Source organism: Gracilinanus agilis, chromosome 3 (genome assembly GCF_016433145.1).
Source record: "Gracilinanus agilis isolate LMUSP501 chromosome 3, AgileGrace, whole genome shotgun sequence".
NCBI classification, from domain to species: Eukaryota; Metazoa; Chordata; class Mammalia; order Didelphimorphia; family Didelphidae; genus Gracilinanus; species Gracilinanus agilis.
This window is the reverse complement of record NC_058132.1, coordinates 647,152,434-647,168,984: the sequence shown is the minus strand read 5'-3', so window position 1 is coordinate 647,168,984 and position 16,551 is coordinate 647,152,434. Positions and strand designations below refer to the sequence as shown.

The 16,551-nt window shown below is 48.6% G+C and overlaps 1 protein-coding gene across 1 annotated transcript in view; it reads left to right on the top strand.

The window, feature by feature from the left end:
• The first annotated feature begins 9,526 nt into the window (after nucleotides 1-9,526).
• The window catches only part of LOC123242014 (LIM domain containing preferred translocation partner in lipoma), a 384,500-nt gene continuing 377,475 nt past the window's right edge, over nucleotides 9,527-16,551 (top strand). The window contains exon 1 of the mRNA XM_044669509.1: nucleotides 9,527-9,721. Coding sequence (XP_044525444.1) covers nucleotides 9,529-9,721 — 193 coding nt within the window. The 5' untranslated portion in view covers nucleotides 9,527-9,528. The remainder of the gene's footprint in view (nucleotides 9,722-16,551) is intronic.

Below are 16,551 nucleotides of genomic sequence, written 5' to 3'. Positions count from 1 at the left end.
GTATTTTTACAATCCTTCCCCGTCTGTTCTGAGCTCAGTCAGAAAAAACAAAAAAGTGCCAATCTTGGTGGGATGCTGTCTGGGCTAAATGAGGGCTGTACTTTTCAGGGTGATTGGAAAACTGGTGAGGAAGCCCATGCAACCGCAGTAGCTTAGGTGAAATGGAATCAAAATGGCGCTACCCTGTCCATGGGAAAGAGTTTAAACGAGCTTGTGTACACCAATAGCTAACTTTGTCTTTTCCCACTTGCTGCTTTTATTTGTTGAGAGAACAGTCCTTCCCTCTTGGGCTGAACACCCAAGTCGACCAAGGCTCCAATGGTTTCCTCCCTGCTTCCTTCACTCAGAAAGACCATGATGACAGGAGCCATGGAGAGAGCAAACTGTGGTTCACTTGGGTTTGTCCTCTAGCCCGCCATCTCCCTCTCCTCCCCCTCCAGTGACCTATGGAGCAACTGAGGACAGCCCTTCGGGCCAGCCTCAGTTTCCCTGAATGATGGAGAAATCTTAGCCCAAAGTAGATTAAGTTAATTTGCCACAGTGCCCCGAGAATAGTTAGAGCTGGAACAGTGTCTATCCACTGATTGACAGGGGCTTAATGTTCTGTATTTCTGACGGACAGAAGATGAAAGGTTGGGTCTGGTGATTTGTTCCACTCTGGCAAACCCTTGACATGAAGGAACTTTCCTTGTTCCCTAAAGTGCAACATGGCACATGGACAGCTACAAGGGATGGGTCATGGCTCTGGGCAGAAAACTTCCAAATGTTTAGGATATCCCCAAAGGGAAGGCTTGTGAGGCAGGGAATTCCCCAGCACAGCTGAGAGCGGGACTCTAATGGAATGGATGGATGGATGGATGGATGGATGCAGTGGGAGATCGTGTCTCCTCTCCACTGGCCAATGGCATTACCTGGGCAGAAGGGGGAGGCTGCCAAGGCAGTAAGAGTTAGGGTTGAGTGTGGCCAAGGCAAGAACATTTGCCCAGGAGAGACCTTTGAGAGGGGAGCTGAGGGGGAAGACTCTGCTCACACTTAGAGCAGGCTTTCAAGTTTGGCTCCCTCTTTGTCTTTGCTGTTATCTCTTTTGACCCTGCCAGTCAGTGCTGGTGCTTCTCTTTTTTTCAGAAGAGTAAACTGAGTCTGGGGGAGTTTAAATGGCTGGCTCAGGGTCATGCAGGTGGGAAGTCTCTGAGGAAGGATCCCATCTCAGGTCTTCCTGACTACAGGTGTGCGTCCTGCTTTCCACTTACAGAACAATTTCTGTATTGCCCAACACTCAGGTTCTTTTGGGTTTGGGAGCTCCTGTCTGCCCAGCCCACAGGGATGCTGGGGAGAGCCCAGTGGCTCTGCCCCGTGCATTGCTTCATCTTTGACTGGAGAGGCCCAGCCTTCTTCCCCCCAGGGTGGTTTTTGGTTTCTTAGTGTTGACTGTTCCTTCTTCGAGCACAGCTCTTTCCCTGACAGAGGCTCTGTCTAAGTAGGATGCCGAGCTCTCCCCATTAACAGGACTGCCATTCCATCAGCCAGGAGTTGTTCTGTGCAGCCCTGAGCACAGCTGTGTCCTCTGGGCCCCACATCCCGCCTTGGACTGTGCTTCTGACCTGAGGGTCTTAGGGAAGGCGGGGGAGACGGCTCACAGAATGTGTCTGCCCGAGCTGCCCTCTGAGGGTTCTGGGGAGCTGGGGCCTTCCTGCAGCTCCTCCTGTGTACCCGGCAGAGCCCAGAGAAGTCCCTGCCCTCCAGGAGCTCACCTTGGAAGGGTAGAGACAACCCGTAAATAACTGGACACGTTCAGTAACTAATGATGCTCTCAGAGTCGATGGATAGCAATCACAAAACGAGAGAACTCGCACCTGGGGGTGAAGAGGGCTGGGGTACTCCGAAGGCCTCCCACAGACAGGGGGTCTTGAAAGGAAGCCAGGGGACAGAGTGGAGGAGGGACACCATTTTTGCTTTGGTCTGGGGAGCCAGACAGTGCAAAGGGATGGCAAGGGGCGAGTCACTGCAAGTGGGTAGGCTAGTATAGACGCTTTGTCATCCTCACCTTGCTATCGGGCTAGAGACGTCCATGACATCCCCTTAAATGGAGTGTATGCAGAGCTCCTGCCTGGTGATCTCCTTTCAGGAGTCAGAAACTTGCAGAAAGACTGGGTCGAGGAGTGTCCAAGGGAGCTCTTAGCTGACCTCTACACCTCTGGCGCTGATCCGCTGACCAGAGCCATCCTGGATGGGGTGCTGGGCTTCAGGAAGACCTCAGACCTGAGGAGCCGTGCGTGGTTGTTGCTCAGCCCTTCTGTATGGCCTTTGAGAGCCTGTGTGGGGTTTTCTTGGCAAAGGTGCCAGTGTGGTTGGCCATTTCCTTCTCCAGTGAGTCACCTTTTGTCTGAACTCTCTGCTAGGAGTGCTCTATCTTGGGTCATACGCTAGAGCTCTCCTTGGGGTTCTCCTGAGTTCCCCAAGCCCATGTCCTGGACCAGCTCTTCAGGATAGAGTGTCCCAAGCCTAACTGGTTGCTAGGAGCACTCCATCTTGGGTCATACTCTAGAGCTCTCCTTGGGGTTCCCCTGAGTTCCCCAAGATCCTGTCCTGGGCCATCTCTTCAGGATAGAGTGTCCCAAGCCTAAGTGGCTACCTGGAAGGGCTGAGGATCAGGCCTGCTTATTCATTAACCATCTCATAACTTAGAAACAGAACAGGTCCCAGAGTCCCAAGGGATGCCCTGGTGAGTTCCCCAAGGCAGGGTGGAATCAGACATGAGTCAATGATGGAGGCACCCTGTGGAATGTCCAAGGGCAGCAGCGAGTAGTTGCTTTCAGGTGGACCCACCGCTGCTGGCCAGGGAAAGAGGAATGAGGAATACTTTGAGGGCGACTCCGGGCTTAGAATGTTCCATGTAGGTCAGGTGTAGACAGTTGAATTTGTTAAATTGCTTTTCATATTTCAGGGGAGGACTCGGTAGGGTGGAGGTTATAGCTGAGGATGACCAGGACAAGGAAAAGAAACAAGAAAGACTGTTTTAAGACAGAAGAGGAGGGAGAAAGAGCTGGTGACTTGAAGCCAAAGACACGTTCCTCTTACGATCTTAGACCAGATTTAAGAAAATGATGGTGGAAAAGCCATTTTATTGTTTGACTTCATCAAAGGAAAAGCTGGTGGGAAGAATAAGCACCTGAGAGTGTGTGGAACTATAGCCTGGTGAACTCTCCGAAGATCCACCTACAAATATTTCTGGAATGTTAAAGCTGGACATCCTTGAACAGCTCATGCTTTGTGTTCTCTTTTTACGTAAATAGAGATAATGACTGGACCATGATTTCATTAATGCTCAGAACTGCTGGGGGTGCAAACCCCCTTTATCGATATAGGTTGGTAGAGAGCTTCTTGGCAATTTAGGATCTTAGAGAGTTGGCCAAGGCTCACAGAAGAAGGATTACCCAATTGGGACATGGCGGAGGTGGGCCTTCATGCCTTTTCTCATCCTAAGGTCTACTGAGAGGCTCGTGGGCTTCAAGCCTAGTTAGCCCAATCCTTCCATTTTACAGTAGAGGAAGCTGAGAATTGGGGAAGTTAAGGTACTTGTCCCAGCAGGAGGGGGGCACAGGAGGCTTTCCTTTCCTCTCACCTCATCCACTTCTTTGTTCTTGCCCTGGAGCTTATTTTCTGTTGCTTTATATTCAGTTTGGTCCATCTTCCCCCCTGCCATGGAAGAGTGAGCTCCTTGAGGGCAGGGGATTTGTTCTTTTGGTGCCCAGGCTTCAGTTTCCTACAGAAAGTACCACTGAGTCAATGCTTGCTGCACTGACTGGCCTGGAAGACAAGGGAGGATGCATGGAGGAGGGGAAAGGATGCCCAGTGCCCAGGGTTCTAGAGAGCTCAGGGAAGGTGAGGACAGAAAAGAGATCCTTTCACTGACGTCCTGCATCTAATAAGGAGATTGTTCTAGAAGAGAGTGTTCTAGAAGTGAGAGGGTCAGTTTATAAGTGGCTGCACGAGTGGAAGTGCCTGCTGTGGAGGCAGAAAGGAGGTGGCCACTCAGCCGGGGAGTCAGTGTAGTTACACTGTAGGGAGGCCCCCGAGAGAGGAGAGTCCTGTGGACACCTTGGCCTGGGGAGCATGTGGAGTAAAAGGAGGAGAGGCCGGCCTTAGCAAAGCCCGGAGAGGCCTCCCTGTCCCTCGGTGACCAGAGGGAAGAAGTGGAGCGGTTAGGAGAGGACCGACAGCCGGGGAGGAAGCTCAATTCATTTTTAATCTTCCTGTCCACGTGAGAGGCCGCCGGACAGTCCACTCTGCGTGAGCAGCTCCCACTACAGCCGTGGCTTGTGCTTAAGGAGACGACAGACCACGAAAGGTTGTAGAGGAAAAAGAACCATCTCTGAAGGCGGAGCATCTGGATTTAAATCTCCCACCAGCCACTTGCTGCCGGGTGACTTAGGCGAAGCGACTTCAGCTTCCTCCGTCTTGGTTTCCTTATCGGAAAATGAAGGGGCTGGAGGGACTCTCGGGGCTGCTTTTAGCTCCAGAGCTCTGTCGGATCCTGTGAAAGTCTGACACATCCTTCCTGGCCACTGGGATGTCGAAGAGAGCAATGAAGGCATTATTGGCTTAGAAAAGCTCCCAAAGATATCAGGAAAATATTCCTTTGCAAAGAATCTCCTGACCCTGTTTTCTAGCTTTTGACTATTAGAGAATGGATCCAGAGTATCTGGCTGTAGTAGCTAGCTAGCATTGGGGCACGAGGGGCCAAGAGAGGCACGGGAGGTTCAAGAGAGGGCTGGACGATTCTAGAAAGTCTTGAAATGGGTAGAGATGGTAGCTGTGTGACCCTGGGAAAGTCACTTAACCACCGTTGCCTAGCCCTTGCTTCTTTTTTTTATCTTATAATGGATATTAAGACAGAAATTAGGATTTCTAACAAAAAGAAGAAGAAATGGGTGATTATGGGTTCAAGCCTGTATAGGGAGTAAAATGTGAGCTGATGAGAAGAGAGAGATTTGGAGAAGAGCCAAAAAATAGGGTCCTGGTGGTGTCTGAGGGAGATGAAGAGGGACTGATTATAGCCCCAAGTGATGGAGGAGAGCCGTGGAGTTAGAGCAGCGTGTGGGCAGACGTAGGCGATCGAGAGTTCAGGACTTTGGGCCGTTGGGAAGAAAAGGTTCTAGAAAAGAAAAGACTCGTCCCAGAGTGGGGGATAAGAGACTGTTAAAGACCCACTTCATGTTCCCTGTATGTGTCTGTTGTAAGGGGCAGTGACAGGCTCACCTGGCCGAGGGAAGGTCAGTGGGCCAGAGCAGAGCAGAGCAAAGGCTAGAGGAGAAGGCGAAAGTCCTTGGCTTCTCCTTTGAGGATCTCCTTATTTGTGCCAAACTTCCCGAAACCAGAGTTGTTGGGCCAGCCAAGGCCCTTCCCCAGCTGCGGTCAGTCAGTCCCCTTTGTCCAGGGAGGGCGGGTGCCCCCCCTCTCCTCCTGGCCTCCCTGGGGTGCTTGTTTTTGCTGAGTGCTTGGTTTGTTCATCCCTTTCACTTCTTGCTTTCAAGATGATACGAAGGCTAGAGCTAAGCCTTGTTTCTAAAATCAGGGAAACTTTGAGGAAGTAAGACTGGGGCAAGGGTTGGCCTGCTGGGCCCTGGTCCTCTTCCCCCTCCTCAGTCTCGTTTTGTTTCAGGCTTCATCCCTCCCCACATTTGCATCGTGTTTCTCTATGAGGAACCAGGACCCTGGCCAACAGCGATGGATCTTCATCCCCATCTTAGAGGATGCATTTGGCCCACAGGGAAAGTGAAGGGACTTAGAGTTTAGACTCGGACTCTAGACAGAGTTTGGTCCTCAGCCTCCCTTTTATTGGTGCAGAGCCTGGGTTCCCCTCATAGCCTGTCCTAGAAGTGGGGATGATAGAGAGGAGATTTTCCTTTTAGTAGAGGAAAGGCTGAATTTTCCCTCTGAGCCCTGGGATTCTGAGGATTCAGGGTTGCCTCCCTCACAGGCAGGGGCTTTTCACTTGGCCATTGTGCCCCTTTGAAGCATCCCTGGGTGGCGTATGTCTGAGAAATGGAGAGGCCAAGAGAGAGAAGGTGTTTTCCTTTCTCCCACTTGGTTAAGAAATCTTTGACCATAGGGACTATTTCTTTAATATTATAGGGGGCAGCAGGGTGCCTGAGTGGATAGAGAGTCAGGCCCAGAGACAGGAGGTCCCGGGTTCAAATCTGGCCTCAGACACTTCCCAGCTGTGTGACCCTGGGCAAGTCACTTGACCCCCATTGCCCACCCTTACCACTCTACTGCCTTGGAGCCAATGCACAGTATTGTCTCCAAGACGGAAGGTGAGGGTTATATAAATATATAATCTTGGCCTTCTAGCTCACTAACAATGCTGTGTATTCAAGAGGTGTCCAACAAATATTGGCCAAGAGTCTCCCCTGCTGAATTTTCCTTTTCTAGTCCAAGCACTTAGCTTCTCCCTCCCACACTGCTTGGGTAGCCCCCACTCCCCTTCTTTTTACCTTTGTACCCCCTCCCCAGTCTTTTTCCCCCGTCAGAAGAGAGCAAGCATTCCTATGCTATATCAAGACTTGGCTCCCTCCTAGGATGGCTCCCACCTCAGGGAAGGGTGTCAGGGCAGGAGAGGATCCTGTAAACACGCTTTCCTAAAAGGCAGCGCTCTGAACCCTCTTCATCTCCCACCCCAACTGGTAGGGACACCTTCTAAGAGCCGACAGCTTGAGAATTTCCTGGAGTGACCCTTCTCTTTGCCTGAACAGACAGCTGTGAGCAATCATGCCCCCTCTCAATTAATTCAGTCCAATTAATAAATTGCTGAGTGGGGGTGGTGCCGGGGAGATGGTGCTTGGAGACTTCCGAGCCTCCCATTGGAGGGCCCTTGAAATCAGGATTGATGGTGGGTCTTCGGCATGAAGCCGCCATGCTTTATTGGCAGCTGTAGGCAGACCTGGCTGGCCGCTCTGTTCTGGGTCACTGCTGGCCTCAGCCAGGCCCTGTCACAGAACAACAACAACAACAACAACAACAATAACAACAACAACAACAATAATATTTGGTGAGAGAGTTTCATCGCCGTCTCTTCTCTTTACGCCACTTCATTCCCGGCATGTTCTTCCCCCTCCCCACTCAGGAGCATCTCTCCTAGCCAAGGATAAACGTAAATGAGGGAGAAGAGAACGAGGCCAGTGAAAGGAATGTCATTTGTTACTGCAGTTGCTGGCCAATCACACACACTCTGCACACCAGGCATTCCCCACTGGCTTTTGTTCCCTCCAGTGTAGATTCCAGATTCCTTTCAGACGACTCCCCTTCACATAGTCTACATCCCAGTTCAGACCCCCTCCCTTTCCCCCATTCCATGCTTCCTTGGAAGCAAGATGGCATTCCCAGACCCAATGGATTCGACACCCTCTTCACCAGTCAGCCCAAGCTGAGCACTTCTGGGGGAAACCTATCTCGATTTGTCCTGAAATGGTGATTCTCTTCTTCCACACATTGTAACTCATCTGTATTCATATAGCCTGGAATTTTTTGAGGTTGGAATAAATTCTTATCCACACACATCTATTTATTATAATAGAAATCTCTCTATCTATCCATCTATCTATCTATCTATCTATCTATCTATCTATCTATCTATCTATCTATCTATCTATCTATCTTTCTATCTGTCCATCTGTCTATCTACCTACCTATCAATCCATCTTTTTTCATCATTATCCATTTATCTCCCTCTCTCTCTCTCTCTCTGTCTTTCTATCTATCTAGCCATCTTTTTTCATCTTTATCCATCTATCTATCTATCTATCTATCTATCTATATCTATCTATCTATCTATCTATCTATCTATCTATCTATCTATTGTTATGGAATAAGGCAAAATGTTTATAATATGGAGGAATAGCAGGGATAAAGGGTGATATAGATGATAGGAGGAGGAATGAAGGGGATAGCTGAGTGTAGGGAAGGGATGAATGAGGTAGGTAGTATATAGGAAGGTAAGGGAATGGATGGGAGTATACAGGAGGGCAGCTTAAACAGGTTTATTCACTGAGGCTAGAGACAGAGGATACTGAGAGGAAATAGGCTGGATCCTTCAGGCAGGGAAGGTATCTCTAAAGTACAAGAGGAATTTGGGCCAGTCAGAAATGTTTAGATCAAGGATTGGGGTTTCTCTTATTAATTTCTAAAGTCCTTTGAGGGAGGAGTCAAAGACTCCTCCCTGCCAGTGAAATTGATGTCTACAGGAAGTCTTCGCTAGGTACTTCCTGCCCAAGATGGATGCCTAGGTTTCCCCCAAGGAAATAAAAAGAAAATAATTCTTCCCTCTTCAGCCTTTGCCTTAATCTTCAATACAATCATTCACCAGAGGCTTTGAATAGGTAACAAAGGGAAATTTATTGATGGCAGGGATGAGTTGAGGGAGAGAGGGTTTCAGGGTTTTGTAACTGCTACTAGGGAGAAAGCTGGTATTGGGGGAAGGGTAACAGAGAAAGGAGTCAGACTGAGAGAGTCCGCCTCTCCCAGTCAGGAAGGATTCACTGCCCTGAAGTAAAGAATTTATCAGATCACTAAATAAGGGGGTGGCTTGATTTAAGGATGTCCTACTTTCCTACAGAAGCTAAACCCACAATATCCAACCAACAAAACCACCCTTCCTCCCAGGGCCCAAAGGGAAATTCAGGGGAAATAATGGGGGTGTGAATGGAGAGATCAGGGAGAGGTCCAGAGAAATCAAGCTAGGTCCAAAGTGCCCCAAAGACAATAAGCACAGACCAATGTCAAAGCCAAAAGGCAAAAGCTCCCCAGTTGGAAATTCAGCACTATTTATAGCCTCAGGCTCCAGCTGCCTTTCTGAACATTCTAAAACCCCTAACTGCCAGGGCTGCTTACAGTTGAATTTGCAAAAGCAAAAAAAAAAAAAAAAAAGGCTTCTGCTAGCAACCCTGCATTACTGTATCTATCTGTCTATCTATCTATCTATCTATCTATCTATCTATCTATCTATCTATCTATCTATCTATCTATCTATCTATCTGTCTGTCTGTCTATCTATCTATCCATCTATTTATATATCTCTCTCTTTGTCTGCCTATCTATCTATCTATCTATCTATCTATCTATCTATCTATCTATTTATCTATCTGTCTATCCATCTCTCTCTATCCATCCATACATTTATCCATCTGTCTATCCGTCTATCTATCCATTCATCTATTTATCTGTCTATCTTTCTGTCTGTCTATCTATCTATCTATCTATCTATCTATCTATCTATCTATCTATCTATTCATCCATCTCTCTAATCTCTCTCTGTGTCTTTCTTTCTATGTATCTGTGTATATATCTGTATATCCATTTATCTCTATCTACCTCTTTGCCTTTCCATTTGGGTATCAAGAGAGAGATTGGTTTAGATATGGGCACAAACCACAATGCCTTGCCCAACTGACTGCTTTTCAAATGCTCATTTTATTGGTTGGATTCCTTCATTAAGGGCAATCTTTGTTTTGTTCTCCTCAGTTTTCAATCATGTCTCACCCTTCGTGGCTGCCCCCCAAGAACACTGGGGAATCCCTTGGTCATGTTCCTGCTCGGATGGAGACGACTCATTCCTTTGGGACTCCTAGCATCTCCGTGTCCATGCAGCAGCCACCCAAGAAGTTTGCTCCAGTGGTCGCCCCCAAGCCTAAATACAATCCCTACAAGGCTCCCGGTGCTGAAGGTAAGAAGCAGAGTTTGTACTTGACATCCTAGAAGTGAGGCAGTGAAGGTCTGTGTGATGCAATGGATGACCACGGACCCTTTGTGTGGCATTGTGCCACCATGATTGGCACATTGTCCTGGGGATCAGCAGGACTTGTGTTTCCAATCCTGCCTTTGATGTCTGTATACAATTTAGTCTATTTGTGATCATGGCAAATCATTGACTTATCTGAGGTTTAATTTCTCTCGTGAATAAAGGAAATAATTATCTGCGACTCTTACAGGGATATTTTGCGGATAAAAGCCCCTCGAGGATGCATTTGTTTTGCCTGTTTTGCACCTCTACCATACTGCAGGGCATGCAGTCAGGGCTCAATAAAAGCTTGGCAGATATCTTGAGGATGTCATGAGATAAGGGCTGGCAAATGCTTTACAACCGGAGTGGGCTGTAGCGTCCATCATGCTAATTTGACCATTTGTGCTTCGTCTCCTTGAGCCTTTGCATGCCCTTTCTCTGCTGGATTCATGTCCCTCATCCCCTCTTTTGGCCTTTAACTGCACACAGGCAGAAATGGCTTCTTTTTGGATGGGTGTGTGTGAGTGGGTGATTTAGAGGCTCTTAAGTAAAAGGTTCTCAGGAGATCAATGTTGAAATCTCTGCTCATCCAGCTGCGGGATGTTGACCAATAATGTCACCTCTTTGTTTCTCAGTTTCTTCATCCATCAAATGGGCTATTAGACTCAATGATCTCTAAAATATCCCCTAGCATGAAATTCCTTCATTTTGTGAGTGACTGTCCCTGAGATTCAATTTCCTCATCTTTAAGTTCAAGTTGTTAATTCTTTAATCCTCTGTTTTCAGAGATCTCTTCTCCCCTTTCTGTCTCTCTCCAACTCCTAGACCTGTGGCTTAATTGGAAGGGAGGCAGATCAGCTCCTTTTCTGCAACCTAATTTCAGAAAATGGCTCAGCCATGGAGAGGTCCTTCACTTACCTAGAATCTCCAATCCAGCATTGGCCAAAGTGGGAACTAGAACCCAGTTCATTCTGTCTCAAAAATTGATTCTCTTTCCACTCTCTCACATGGTTTCATAGGATTATTTTTGTGAAAAAGTCTTTGAAGGTTGCTCCATGGGATCTACATGTGAATTGGATTGTTCTTTGACCCTCAGATTCATTACCCAGAAAAATGATCTAGATCAAGGGAAGAAAAAAGGGCAGTAGTATCCCCACCCATGGTTAGGGCCCCCCTTCTTTTGCTCCCCACTCTGCTTAGGCATCCCAGCTCCTGCTTCCCCTTCCACTCCCCGGGAGCCCCTTATCCACCCCTCTCCTCCTGAATCTGGAAGACAGGCCTTTCTCATCCCTCTCATGGCCCTTCCTTGCTTCCCTCCTCTTGGTCTTTCCTCACTACCACCTCTCAGCCCTTCTTCGAATTCCCCTTGCAATCCTTCTTCACTTCCATCTTTATCCTTTTACACTTCCTTCCTCTTGGTCCCCTCTCTCTTCCCCTCTGCTTTATCTTCCCTTCCTTTCCCCTTGTGGGTCCCTCCTCACCTCCCCCTCCTCCGTCTTCTTCACTTCTCTCACTTGGTCCTTCCTCACCTCCACTGAAAAGTCTTCCTCACTTGCATCTCTGAGGCTCTCCACCCTCTTTGGAGCAACTTCTGGTGTCTCCTTAATGGTTCGAGCTTGCCCATACTTCCATTTCCCTCGTGTTATATGTATTTGTATCAGGCCGTGTCTTCCTAGGTGTATGTGAGCCCTCCGAAAGCAGAATCATTTTTATCTATGTTTCCTTAGCAGCCAGGAGAGGACCTACCCATTGCAGGTTCCCACCAAATGATAGTTGTTAACCATTTTTCCTGTTTTCTTTTTTTTTTAATGTAAAAGAACCCTCTCCCCAATGACTAACCATTCACTCTCCTCCCCACAAAACAAACCCCTCTCTTGTAACAAATCCGTATGGTCAAGTGAAAAAACAAAAGAAAACAACCAAAACAATATAGTGGGGGCAGCTGGGTAGCTCAGTGGCGTGAGAGTCAGGCCTAGAGACAGGAGGTCCTGGGTTCAAATCCAGCCTCAGACACTTCCCAGCTGTGTGACCCTGGGCAAGTCACTTGACCCCCATGGCCCACCCTTACCACTCTTCCACCTATGAGACAATACACCGAAGTACAAGGGTTTAAAAAAAAATTAAAAAACAAAAACAAAAACAATATAGTGGCTGCTTCTGAAGCTATTGCTGCAGTCTGCATTTATCGTCCCCCATCGGTTGACCAATAGTTGAAAGTTTAGACCTCTGAAGTCATCCTTATACTAATTAAGATTGCTGAAGCCTTCGTCATAATTTACCTTCATATTCCTTTTTTTAAAAATCCTTATTGACTCTCTTAGAGTCAAAATTGTGTATTGGCTCTAAGGCAGAAGAGAGGCCGCCCAGTGAAGATTCGGTGGCTCTCCTCATTCTACTCTTTTCACTCCAGGGTTTTATACATATTTTCTAAAAGTTTTTTTTTTCTGTGATCTCCATTTTATCGCACAATGTTATATTATTTTCATAGATAACAACATATTCATCTGAAATGTATTGTGGAATACTGAATATGGTATAAGATGTTAGTCTAAATCTAAATTTGTGGGAAACTGCTTTCTAATGCTGCCAGCATTTTCGACTCAGAGTAATAATAGGTGTCACTAAGATGGCACATGAAGGTTTTCAAAATCCTTTATAAAAACGATCTCATCTTTCTCCTCAGAGCAATGACAGAACTGAGCCATTTTTCTCTCTTTTTATTTTAATCAAAAGGAATTGTTTTTGAATGTTGCTTGTTTCTCGTATAGCTTGAAATCTGCCTGTGTTAGACTACTTGTATCCCCCCTCACTTTTTTTTTATTTGCTCCCTTGAGAGTCTTCATTTTTTTTGTCTTCCAAATGATTCCAGTTATTATTTTGTCTAGTTCAATAAAATAACCCCGTGGACATTTGATTGATAGGGCACTATCTCTGTGGATCGATTCAGTTGGTTGCATCATTTATATTATACTGGCCTGGCTCCCACTGTTATCATTGAGTTTCTTTCTATTTAGCTTTCTTTTCTTTTATAAAAATGTTTCATAATTGTATTCAGTGAAGTCCTGCGTGAATCTTGGTAGCCGAGAGATTTTATACATTTTGTTGTTTTTTGAACGGAATTTCTTTTTCTGTCTCCTCCTGCTGGGTTTTGTTGGCAATATTCAGAGAGCCTGATGACTCTTATGGGCTGATTTTATATTTGCCTCTTTCCTGAAGTTACTGTTGTTTTTTTTTTTAATTAAAATTTAAATTTTTACCTTCATTTTCTTGAACACTCTTTAAGCTAACCATTCTGTCATCAACAAAAAGAGGAAGTTTCCTCTTTGCCCCTTTTCTGCATTTTTCCTGTGGTTTAGAATTTTAGTTTCTTCTCTGGGATGGGTTGGAGGAGGGATGGGAGAGCCAGGTTAGGCCAGGGCGTCATGGGTCGAGAGGCTGGAGGATTTAGTGACTGATCTGGGGCCCAAACGTGCTGTCCTTCATCTAAGTTCACCATGCAAGGGCAGAGGCTTCTTTGCTGCAAGGTTAAATCAGAAGAAGTCCTCCCTGTGCCTCCTTCTCTGGCTCCCGGCTCCCTCCTCTCTCCTCAAACGTGTTTCGGAATAAGGGTGCCTCCTGCTCCTCTGACGAGCCCCGAGGGGGGACCATGGGGAGACCTCGACCCCCACGTGCTCTGGTGACTCGACGGTGGGTCTGCCCTTGACCCGACGGGCTGGACAGTCTGGGTGCCGCCTTCTCCGCCTCCCGGCACAAGCACGGCCCCTGGCCAGAGCAGAAAGCAGGGCGAGCGTCCGGCGGTCAGTCGGCGTCAGCACTTCTCCCGGCCCTTGGTACCGCCGCCACCAGAACACGAGGCTGCTGGGAGCGGGGAGGGCAGGGACGGCGAACCTGGGAGCCGTCCATCACGCCTCGCTCCCTCTTTATTGACTCCTTCTCTCCACGAGGCTCTAATTGCTTCTCCAATGACTTCAGTGTTGTTGTTTCGGCAGTCTTGCCGGGGAGGCCGCGCTGCGCATTTATGGCTCTCAGGGCAGAGAAATGCTCTTAGTCATCTCTCTTGAATGTGTTTTCTGCGCCTCCCGTATTCCCTTTCCTCCTCGGGCTCGGCCTGGTGGCCAGCTCGGAGCCGGGCCGGCCGCTCGCTCCGTCATGGATTCAGAGCAGCTCCTCCCCCAGGCCCCTCGTCTCCAGTAAGCCCTTCATGACTTTGTTTGTTCGGAAGGCCGCTGCCGTGGGCCTGTGCCCAGCTCCCAGGCCCCCTTCCTTCCTTCTGGCGCGTGTCTGTCTCCTTGGGCCTGGAGGAGGGGGCTCGGGGTGCTCAGGAAGGGCCAAGGCCTTGGCCGTGGGGATGGCCGTTGCCTCAGGACCGTTAGCGTGAGCATCGCTGGACTGTTCTGAAACAAACGCTCCCTGAGCTTCCGGCGGCTCCCCGGCCTGCTGACCCCCAGCCTAGCCGCCGGTGGATGGGCCTTTGCCGAGCCTGTTCCTGGGGGATCCGTGCCGGTTTCCACGCCGCCCTTCCTTTCCGTCCCTGGCACGGGAAAAGGGGCCACGAAGGCCGCCCTTGGCCGGAAGGGCAGACGGAGCCCCGGGCCCTTCCCTCCCGTGACCCACTTTGGGGCTCGCCTTCCAGGCTTTTGCCTTCCGTCGCCTTCAGGAGGCCCTTGTGGGACGGAGCTGCTGGGAATCGGGTCTGGAGCCGCGCCAAGCGTAGACGGGGACTTGGCAAACAGCGAGTGTGCAGTCATTGTCCGGTGATGTTGGTGCTGGCGAGGATGACGTGGGGGGAGCAGGCGGAGGACGGTGGGAGGCGACACAGTTATTTCTCTCCTTCTTCGTTCACCCGTTTTTATTTCCATTTCTTTCTCTTACTGAGCATTTTTCTCCCCTATTCTCACTCCCCCGAAGAATGGGAGAAAGAAGCACAAATACCTTTTGTGGACACGTGTGCACAGACGTGGGCACGGATGTGCTTTTCTGCAGGGATGGCCATTCCGGGCGGCTCTCTAGCCGGATGGTCAGAGCTCTGGCCCTGGACGAGGGAGACCCGAGTTCTAATCCCTCCTCGGACGCTGACAAGCCTCCCGACCTCCGGCGAGTCACATAATGGCCAGAATATATATTGGCTCCCAGGATTCAGTGCAAAGTGTTTAAAGCACTTTATCCATCTTAGTTATTGATATTTAAGGCAAAAGGGGAGGGTCGTATCTCCTGGGATGCCTTCGCAGGCCAGGCTTCTTTTGGAGGCTTTCATGAATTCAGCCACATTCTGATGTGTGTCCCCTTCAGACCCCCAGAATGGGCCGGGCCTTGTGCCGGGGCTCAGCTCAGAAACATTTCCTAAGCCCTTTCTTTCTTTTCTTCTCTTTTTTAACCCTGACTTTCCATCTTGGAATCCATACTCTGTGTGGTTCCAGGGCAGAAGAGTGCCAGGGCTAGGCCATGGGGGTCGAGTGACTGGTCCAGGGTCACCCAGCTGGGAAGCATCTGAGGGCAGGAACGGGAAACCTCAGGCCCGACACCCCTCCTCACAGCACAGTCGGGAGGACAGGCCGTATTTCAAGGTGTATCAAGTCAGCTTCTGAATCTGGCCGTCGTCCAGCATCTGGCAGGAAGGATGTGCGGTTTTTCCCCTTCATGTGAGGGCAAACTTCGACAGACGGGTCCCTCCTCCAGGACTCTGTCACATGGGAGCCCTGCTGCAACGTGGATTCTGTGGGGAAGACTTGGAGCATCCAGGGGTGACTTTAATGCCAGAATAAAGCCTCAGAAGGGGATCCCATTGAAGGAAAAACAAACGTGGAAGACCTTTCGCTGAGAGCTCATTGGAGCCGCTTCCTTTTGTTTGGAAAGGACTTATTCAGGATCTCTCATCCTCTGGGTAGACTTTGGGAGCTCCATCACTTGGGAAGGCCATGCGTGAGTCTGGTTTTATGGCCTGGAGGTGGGCGAAGGAAGAAAAGAAGACCCTCGTGGGCCTGCGTCCACCCACTTGTAACCCTGGCATAGGCCTGCTCCGGCCTGGCCCAACAATCTCCACCCTACTTGTTTGGGGGTGACTTAGTAGTCGGCCCATCGCTGGGGATGCTTGGCCAGGCCCCGTCCGTTCGGCTCTGGGTACCTAAAAGCCGGCAGCCCCAGTTCTTCACCCCCCAGTTATGCGTGGGCCTTTCCCGATTGCTTTCTCTGACTGTGAAAAGTGAAAAGGACCCACAATTCCTCTTTGCCAACATGTATTTAAGTGAAGTCTTATGGTATAATTTCCTTTTATAAACCACAGGGCTAATCACAATAGCCTATTAAGGTTATTATTATTATTATTTTTTGGTAACCTCCAAATAAGGAATAGCTTTTAAAAACCTCCTTCCTTTTTATATGCCTTCCTCTTAGAGAGCTGTGCCTTGTTGGAGAGCATTTTTGTCCTTTTCTGCAGTTTTGGGAATTCTGCCCCTTCTCCCCAAGAAAACTCCTTTTGGTGCTCGTAAAACTCAAGGAGTAACCTCTAAGGGTTAGGGGAACGTTTTCTTCTATGTTGATGATCCGAAATAGGAGCAAAGCATGAATTAATGTTTACCTAAAAACAGAACATTTACCCCATTAAGCATTTACTATGTGCCCAGTGTTGTGCTAAGTGCCATAGATTAAAATACAAAAACAAGTCAGCCCTTGCCTTCAGGATATTTCTTCCTTCCTTCCTTCCTTCCTTCCTTCCTTCCTTCCTTCCTTCCTTCCTTCCTCCCTTCCTTCCTCCCTCCCTCCCTCCCTCCCTCCCT